This window comes from Panicum hallii, chromosome 4, assembly GCF_002211085.1.
Source record: "Panicum hallii strain FIL2 chromosome 4, PHallii_v3.1, whole genome shotgun sequence".
Classification (NCBI taxonomy): Eukaryota; Viridiplantae; Streptophyta; class Magnoliopsida; order Poales; family Poaceae; genus Panicum; species Panicum hallii.
The window spans coordinates 47397718-47406876 of record NC_038045.1 but is presented as its reverse complement, the minus strand read 5'-3'; the positions used below and the strand labels follow the sequence as shown (position 1 = coordinate 47406876).

The window sequence follows — 9159 nt, the reverse complement described above, 5'->3', positions numbered from 1 at the left end:
TCAAGCATGGAGAAGTGTTGCAACACGCGCGAGTCTACAAACCAAACATGCCCACAGAAACATTTGGCAGAACTTTAGAAGCAATCACTAGCAATTTGCGCCTCCAATCCCATACGTTCATGTAGGCTTTGCTAAGTTATTTTCTTTTACTTTGATCATCCATGCAACTAGATTCAACATAAAAGAAAAATAATTTCACCGTATAAAACTCTATCTATTTTATAATAATACTCTTTGTAGGTATGATAAGTTAAAGTATTGGACCATGCCCTAATGAATACATACTATTTAAGATCCGGGAGGTATAAATCACATTCACTTACATCAAACAGAAAAAGAAAACTAATATTCACAATTAGGATAAATTTACCACCAATTAAGATGGAAGGAAAAAGAAACAAGCAGAAAACTTTCTGAGATTTTTTTGCCTTAAGAAACATTAGTCGATTGCTCATTGGCTTTGACTAATAAAACAAGTAAAAAGGCAAAAGAGAAGAGTAAAAGGAAAAGAAAGGAATTAAAAAGGAAGGAGAAAATGATAAGAAAATCCGCGGCACCCACCCAACAATTTTTTTTCCCTTCTCTCTCCTACCCGCTCACCTTTCCCCCTACTCTATATCTACCTCCATTCCCGCACCGGCAAAAGCTTCCTCCTCGCCCCATGGGCACCGCCCCCTCCTTCCCCTCCTCCTTCCCCCGCCGCAAGCCGTCCTCCTCCTCCTCCGCCGCCTCCAGCCTTGTTCCGCTGCTGCTTGATTGGAGAGTTCTGAGCCATGCTGCCTTCTCGCGCGCCACGTGCTCGACGGAATTCCTCGGCTGTGCAGGAGTCAAGAAACGCTAGAATTAGGCGCCTCCTGGGGTCCCTTTTAGTTCCCATCTAACGAATCGTAGGCTTCCGGTCTGGTGTGTCTGTCCTGTGTGATTTGTGGGTGTGCAGAGTGTCCATAGAAATCAAGAACTGCCCACTCTGGGTTTCCAGTAGCCCCTTTTTAGCGGTTCTGGTGCTTTTATGGGAGTGCCCGTCGCGCAGAAGTCCGATTCTTGGACTGCTGAGCTCGCGATGGCGGACTGCGGCGGCCTCGGCGTCCGGCCTATTAACGGAGGCCGAGGGGGTGCCGTGGAGCAGCGCGAATCCGGCGAGAAAGGGCCTCCGGTGTCCCCACCGGAGCGGGTCTTTACGCCGCCTGCGCCGAGGATGGCTGCGTGGCGGCGCATGTCGTCGCCTGGTCCTCTCCGGTGCTCGACGCCAAGGTGAGCAATTTGAATTTCTTGTGTATGTCTTGGAGGGGATAAACTCGTCGATGGTCTTTTCACTCATGAAATTGGTGGATGCAGGAGCGTTGGGTATGAAGATGGTGAGGACTCGGACCGGTATTTCTCCCCGCAGAGTGAGTTTTCCCAAGACACTTCTGATACGGATTCAGTGAGCACAAGTATCAGTAGGTTGTACACCTTCCGGTTTGGGACTTCGAGCCCTTTAGATAGTCCTATCAAACAATTGGGAGTAGGATACACAAGTCCTCCTTCCAGGAGGGGCGCCCATTCTCCTAGCTATCCTTGGAATTCTGGCCGTGTATCAGATGATGTGGATTCTAGCTTTATCAATTCACCCCCTCGCGATGATGAGCAGAATAAGGATGTTGTACAACCAGTTGATTTTGAGAGTAGACATATCTGGTATCCTCCACCACCCCAGGATGAGGGTGATGATCTTGAAAATGGTTTTTTAAAATATGACGATGATGATGACAATGATGTTTCTGATGGGAAGGTCTTTGGAGATGTTAACCATGATTATGGCGATGGTGATGATGATGATTTATTGGGGACCAAGGGAAAACATAATATAGCTCATAAAGAGTTCCTGAGGAGTGCTTTACACGGGCATTTCAAGGCTCTTGTGTCCCAGTTGCTCCAAGGACATGGAATTGATCCTGTGGATGGCTGGTCAGACATAGTGGCCTCACTAGCATGGCAGGCAGCAACCTTTGTTCGGCCAGATACGAGCAAAGGTGGTAGCATGGATCCCACAGACTATGTCAAAATCAAATGTGTAGCATCAGGAAATCCAAATGATAGGTATGCCCTTTACTTGTAACTTCTGTTGGAGAATCGCATTAAATAATATCTGACATGGTGTATAGAGCTAAATGATTCTTCATCTGTTTGCAGTGCTTTCATTAAAGGTGTTGTTTGTTCCAAGAATGTAAAACATAAACGTATGGTGTCAAAGCATGAGAACCCTAGGTTGCTTCTTTTGGGAGGAGCATTGGAACACCAGAAAGTTACAAACAAACTGGCGTCGATAAACAGCATTCTTGAACAGGTCGTATCATCATTTTCCAATCATGACATGTTCATCCTGATATCTCTCAGTATGTTAATATTGATTCTAAAGTGCGACGTGTACAGGAAAAGGAGTATCTTAAGAATGCTGTTGCTAAGATAGAAGCCCAACACCCTCATGTCTTGCTAGTGGAGAAAAGTATACCGTTGGATGCTCAACAGCTTCTTGCAAAAGATATCTCTTTAGTATTGAATGTAAAGAGATCACTCCTGGAAAGAATATCACGCTGCACGGGTGCTCAAATTGCGTCATCCATTGAAAATGTTACTTCTACAATGGTCGGACATTGCCAAACATTCTGGATTGAGAGAGTCACAGAATGTTCGTCACCAAGGATGTCAAACAAAAAAACAGTCAAGACACTGATGTTTTTTGATGGTTGCCCAAGACGCTTAGGGTGCACGGTAATGCTGGAATTTGCATTTCAAAGATAACTTTTATTCAGTACTACTGTCAATTGAGGGGCCCAAATATAACTGCTTCTGTTCTTCTTTTTGGTCATTATTTTACACCTTTGATGATACTTTGTGCATTGCAATAAATCTTATTTGGTTGATTTTGAAATACTTTGTTTCAATTGTCTCTTAATACTGTATTGTGTTGGGACTTGTGTTTTTTGGATGTTTTTATTTATATTATGATTATATCATATTTGATAGAAGTGCCATGCATTCACAAGCTTTGAATATGTTCTTTACATTGCAATGGATCTTCTTGGAATCGTAAATGCTTTGTTTTGATGGCCACTCAATCCTTTACTAGTTTTGGTACTATTTTTTAGGTTTCTTTCTTTATTTTGTGATTACATCAATCCGATAGAAATGGCATGTTTTTACACCTTCAACAATGTGGCAGTTTTTACACCTTCAACAATGATCTGTGCATTGCAACAAATCTTCTTTGGTGGTTGGCAGATCTTTTGTTTCGATGATGTCTTAATCCTTCACTGTATTTGGAACTTATTTTTTTGGATGTCTTTTTTATATTGTAATTATGTCATAAATGATAAATGTTCCATTTTTTCCTAGATTGTTCTAAGAGGCAAATCCTACGAAGAGTTAAAGAAGGTCAAACTTGCTGTACAGTTTGCTTTATTTGCAGCATACCACTTGTCACTTGAAACCTCATATCTTGCTGATGAGGGTGCAACACTTCCAAAAGTCCCTTCAGATCTTCAACTTGACAAGCAGATTTTTTCCTCAAGTCATTCTCAGCAGAATTTGAATGAATTTCAAACCATTGATGAGAGAACTTCTGGAAATGGGTGCATCATGCCTTGCTTTGATGGTTCTTCTGCAAGTCAATCCCATTTAAGAACTGACTTAATTCACAAGGAATATGTAGAACCTCATTCAAGAGCTGACTTAAGTCAGGAAGATTATAATGGTGGAACCATTGATGTGTACCCTTATTCCACAAAAGCTTCAATGCATGACGGCTGCATACCACCTGTTGGTCAAATGTTAAAGGTTGAAAGTGACTTGGATAATGGTTGGAATCATATATCAGATGAAGACCGTGTAGCAATACGTGATCATAATGAAAATCACTTCGCAACATCTGACAACCCACAGAGCATTTTGGTTTCCTTGTCAATTGCGTGCCCTCTGAGAGGAATTGTATGCAAGCAATCTCAGCTCTTTCGCATAAAGTTCTATGGTACCTTTGATAAGCCACTTGGAAGATATTTCCGTGAAGACTTATTTGTTCAGGTATTTGCATTTTCATCCATATTGTGTTAGTATACCATATAAGCTTTGCAGTTCGTCATTGATACATCCAGCCTATATTTGCAGACTTCATGCTGTGAATCTTGCAAGGAGCCTGCGGAATCTCATGTGCGATGTTATACTCATCAACAAGGCAGTCTCACAATCAGTGTCAGAACTCTTTCATCTGTCAAGTTACCTGGGGAGCATGATGGGAAGGTATGGATGTGGCATCGGTGTCTCAGATGCAAACCAAAAGATGGAGTCCCTCCGGCCACGCATAGGGTGATCATGTCAGATGCAGCACGTGGATTATCTTTTGGAAAATTTCTGGAACTTAGCTTTTCAAATCACACGACAGCCAATCGAATTGCCTCCTGTGGACACTCCCTCCAGAGGGACTGTCTTCGTTTTTATGGGTATGTGATTGCTTCTTATTGTACACTCTTCAGTTTCATAATCAATATAACTTTTAGCATCCTTCATCAACAGGCTTGGAAGCATGGTTGCTGTATTCCGTTATTCACCAGTAGATATTCTTTCTGTCAACTTACCACCCTCTGTACTGGACTTTGCTTATCCAACAACTCAAGATTGGGTCATCAAAGAGGCTGCTGATGTATGTTGATGTTAATATTACATATACTTTGAAATAGCTTTTTGGGGGATGTATTGCCATAGCTAAATCTTTCTGACTTGCAGGTAGCCTCTAGGAAGGAGCACCTTTATAGGGAAATCGTGGCTAAACTTGACTGCATTGAACAGATAATTAAAGCACAGAATGTTACCATGAAGCCAGGCTTGTATAATCATGTTGCTGATCTTAAGGTGTTAGTTAAAGTTGAGTGGAAGAAGTATGATGTAAGTTTAAATGCTACTTGTTTTATCCATTGCATTTAAACTGTATTGGTTTTCCTACATGTCATTCTTGAGTTAAAATTTCCAGTTATGTTGAACCGTATGTTTTATGTCATGAGCGCCCTTTACTTTTCAGGTTTTATCGGGATTTTCCAACATGGATAACTTGCAGAAATTTGGACCGACTGTGGATGTTCTAGAGCTCAATCGTTTGAGGCGAGAGCTTGTACTTGATATTCACATATGGGACCGCAGACTGTACATGATGCATTCCCTCACTAAAGAGAACTGTCATACTGTGCCGACTGATGCACAATGTTCTGATAAGCTTACTGAAAACTTATTAGAAGAACCAAAGGATGTGATATCCTGTAAACATGGGACTATCAAGAATTCTCTAGAACAGACTCAACCAGGTACATTGGAACTGGTCACAGATTCAGCAAAACCATTCCCCACAAGGGAACAAAACAACACTAATGGGTCACATTTTGGATTGAAAACCAACATTGCAGCTGATGTATCTCTGCATTCTGGCTCAGTTAGTATCAGCTCTGTCCTTGGCCCAAGTGAAATACATAGTGAAGGAGTGCTGGGTGATGAACTTAAAGCTGAAAAGATGTTGCAGAAGTCACAATCTTCTGCCTCCAATCTTTCTGACAGAATCGACTTAGCATGGACTGGATCTGGTCAGTTTGTCGACGATCCATCACAATGTAGCATAGAGACAGTTTCAGTCAGACCTGCTGCCCTGAAGGATGATCCTGCATACCAGAAGGTTATAGCACCAATTAGAATCAAATCATTCGATTCTGCTGTCAGTTCCAGAAATAGGTTATTGCCTGTTGATGATTCAAATGCTAACATAAGAAGATCTTATTCTCAAAGGCCCTCAAAGGCTATTGAGAGAACTGGCAGGGCTCAGTCTCCAACGTTCATGAACAACCTGTCACTTTCTGGTATGGTGGTTGGTGAGGGTCGGTTGCTACTGTCTCAAAATGATTCAGATGTCGTCGTTCCAATTTATGATGATGAGCCATCTAGCATGATAGCCCATGCCATGACTGTTCCAGAATATCGCAGGTTCTTGTTGCCACTGATGGATGAGAATAATGAATTGGGCGTATTGAATTATATGGCACCTAAGTCTTCTAGGAGCTCTTTAGATGGATCAATGCGGAGCTATGGTTCTGATCAGGCTCAAGGTGTAACTGGAAATGATTCTAAGGATAACCATTTGACAGTTTCTTTTGAGGACGAAGACTCATATTCTGTTGATAAGGCAAAATTTTCTGTGACATTTTATTTTGCAAAGCAGTTTGATGCAATCAGAAGAAAGTGCTGTCCAGATGAGTTAGACTATATCCGCTCTTTAAGCCGCTGCAAGAGATGGAGTGCTCAAGGTGGCAAGAGTAATGTCTACTTTGCCAAAACACTAGATGACAGATTTGTTATAAAACAAGTGACTCGGACAGAATTAGACTCATTTGAGGATTATGCAGTTGAGTACTTCAAATATTTAACAGAATCTGTATCTTCTGGAAGCCCAACTTGCCTCACTAAAATCCTTGGTCTTTACCAGGTTTGTGTTACTATTCTGTTATTTTTCTATGTTCATTGGGTCCTGTGAGATTGAATTGTGGACTTAACTGCGCATTAATGCACCAGATCATTGCCAAGAATTTGAGAGATGGAAAGGAGCTGAAGATGGATATAATGGTCATGGAAAACCTATTTTTCAAGAGGAAGGTATCAAGAATATATGACTTAAAAGGCTCCTTGCGTTCCCGATACAATCCTGATACATCAGGGAACAACAAGGTTCTCTTAGATCTGAATCTGTTAGAGACACTTCACACGAAGCCCATTTTTCTTGGAAGCAAAGCAAAGCGAAGGCTGGAACGAGCAGTCTGGAATGATACGTCTTTTCTGGCAGTAAGTAAACTCACCTTTTTCTGTTGTGAAATCGTCTACGAAGGTTATAAATACCATGGTGTCATGCTCAGCAGATTAAAGAGCCACATGTTTCCACTTGTTTACAATGAATACTACTATTTTTATATGTTACATAACATGGAAAGAGCGGTGGCAGTATCAATTGGATGTCATGTAGCTCAGTTTTCAGTAGTGGTAGTCCACATAGCAACTACTGAAAGTTAAGATTGGCTACTTGGATATGGCCTTAGCCAAATATAGTCCGCACAGGCTTGATTATTTGATTAATACTGTTCAACGAGTCAATTTCATGGCTTAGCTAAGCCACTCATTTTGCGATTCGATTGCTGACTCTTTTTGTGGGTACCATTCTGACTGACTACTAGTATCTGATGGTATGGTGTCACCCAAGTTATTGGTCAAGTTGATGATGCCAGCATACTTTAGCAAATACATGGATGGTGCTATATATTACAATATTTGGGTGTTTTGTGTAGACTGTTCAGACCAGTGCTGTTTGCAGCATATCAGTTCAGAAGACAACGGCACATGAAGTTGCATTTCTCATCACTCTTAAGCGTGATCTAACCATATGCTGTTGTGCATTCCGCTTTTTTCGTTCAGTCGGTGGATGTGATGGACTACTCTCTTCTAGTTGGCATTGATGAAGAAAGGAAAGAGCTTGTGATGGGGATCATCGACTATCTTCGGCAATACACTTGGGACAAACAACTAGAGACTTGGGTGAAGGCATCAGGTTTCTTGGGTGGCTCCAAAGATGTTCTGCCAACGATCATATCCCCAGATCAGTACAAGAAGAGATTCAGGAAGGCCATGTCGAAGTACTTCTTGACTCTCCCTGACCAATGGTCACCGTGACACCTCAGATGCATTCAGGCAATTCAAGCACGATGGGGACAACACTTTGGTTTCTTTTCCTTTTTTTCCCTTTTGTTTCTGTTAGAATTAGAACTATCGATGCATCTGTGCCTCTTGTATGTTATTTTTGTCCACAACAGGCAGGATGAACTCTGTAGAGGATTGTGGCAATTGCTGTCCATCCTGGCAGAGGTTAGGAGTCAATACGTGTACATACCCTACATTGTAACATGAAATGCAAAGAAATGAAAAAAAAGAAACACGCGATGGAAGTTCCTTAATAGCGCTACGATGTTGTGTGCATTGTTGCTCTTGAGATCTGATGCTGTTATTACGGTACAGAGCATTACTTCCTATAGCCCGTACTTCCTGCATCCTCTGCAATTTCCTGCATCCTCTGAGATGTACTCCCTCCAGACCCACTTGTTAGACCAGTCTCGGTGCTCTCGGTGCACAGTGTCAACACCAGTCTCAGTGCCCAGTATCATCACACGGTTATCGAGAGGGCCATGTCAGCTTGAAACTGGAATTGGAATGAAACCACCCCCTTAGTGCATATTTTCATTGTACAATTTTATAGAGCCTCCCTCAGTGCACAATTTCATTGTAGCAGCAGTTGCTTGGCAATTGTACTTCCAATTTCATTTGTTGCCACCAAATCAAGCTCCTGGTTGCAAAATTGAGTCGGCATATCGCCAAATCAAGCTTTTCATCGTCTAAATTGAGCTCTTGAGCTGTCTCCATTTGCATTTGCATTACCAAAAACTGATTATAATGTGATCTGATTCCATTTTCATTTGCATTACCAAACACTATCTTTGTTGCTAATCACTAAGCACTCGAGCAGTTCAGACACGAGAGCTGAGTTTTTTTTCAAAAGAAAAAAGGACTTCACAGCTGCCCGGAGAGGGGGGGGGGGGGGGGGGGGGGGGGGCAGCCAAACTAAGCACCGCACAAAACGAACAAAAATGAAGAAGCTCTCAGGAAAATTCCGCATATCCCCTGCTTCCCTGCGCGCAGATCTTTTCTCCTTTCTCCCTTTCCCTGTCGATCACACGCCGCCTCACAGGCAAGACTTCCGGATGGCGAGCTCCGGCGCAGTGGAAGCGGACCCGGGGGAGCGGGAGCAGCACAACGACCACCACGAGCGCCGCCTCGCGTCCTCGCTGACGGCGCGGTACTTGAACTGGGTGCTGGAGGTGCTGGACGAGCTGGGAGTGGCGGGAGGCAGAGGGAGCGCATCGGGGATTTCTCGGGCGAGCAGAGCGTGAAGCCATGGCGGGGCGGAGGGCTGAGCGGAGCGATAGAGCGAGCGCGGGACCGGACGCGCCGCGAGCGCGCGGGAGCCCGGCGCGGGACGGAGCAAGCGGGGAATCGGACGCGGGAGCAAAGCGAGGGCGCGTCCGCCGAGCGTGGAAGGGCGGGAGGGAG

At 43.3% G+C, this 9159-nt stretch overlaps 1 protein-coding gene across 1 annotated transcript; it reads left to right on the top strand.

Moving 5' to 3' along the window:
• Positions 1–612: 612 nt before the first annotated feature.
• LOC112889560 (1-phosphatidylinositol-3-phosphate 5-kinase FAB1B-like) lies at positions 613–8017 on the top strand. The gene is made up of 11 exons (XM_025956267.1): positions 613–1251; positions 1336–2079; positions 2173–2326; positions 2413–2751; positions 3376–4059; positions 4144–4475; positions 4549–4675; positions 4759–4917; positions 5051–6496; positions 6583–6849; positions 7474–8017. Exons 1-11 carry the CDS (start codon positions 1010–1012, stop codon positions 7726–7728), a joined length of 4749 nt encoding a protein of 1582 aa, XP_025812052.1. The 5' UTR covers positions 613–1009; the 3' UTR covers positions 7729–8017.
• Positions 8018–9159: the final 1142 nt, after the last annotated feature.

Coding starts and splice junctions, on each gene's coding strand:
- LOC112889560 (XM_025956267.1), top strand. CDS start 1,010: ATGGGAGTGCCCGTCGCGCAGAAGTCCGATTCTTGGACTGCTGAGCTC. Junction 2,752..3,375: donor CAAGACGCTTAGGGTGCACG/GTAATGCTGGAA, acceptor ATTTTTTCCTAG/ATTGTTCTAAGAGGCAAATC. Junction 4,676..4,758: donor TCATCAAAGAGGCTGCTGAT/GTATGTTGATGT, acceptor TCTGACTTGCAG/GTAGCCTCTAGGAAGGAGCA.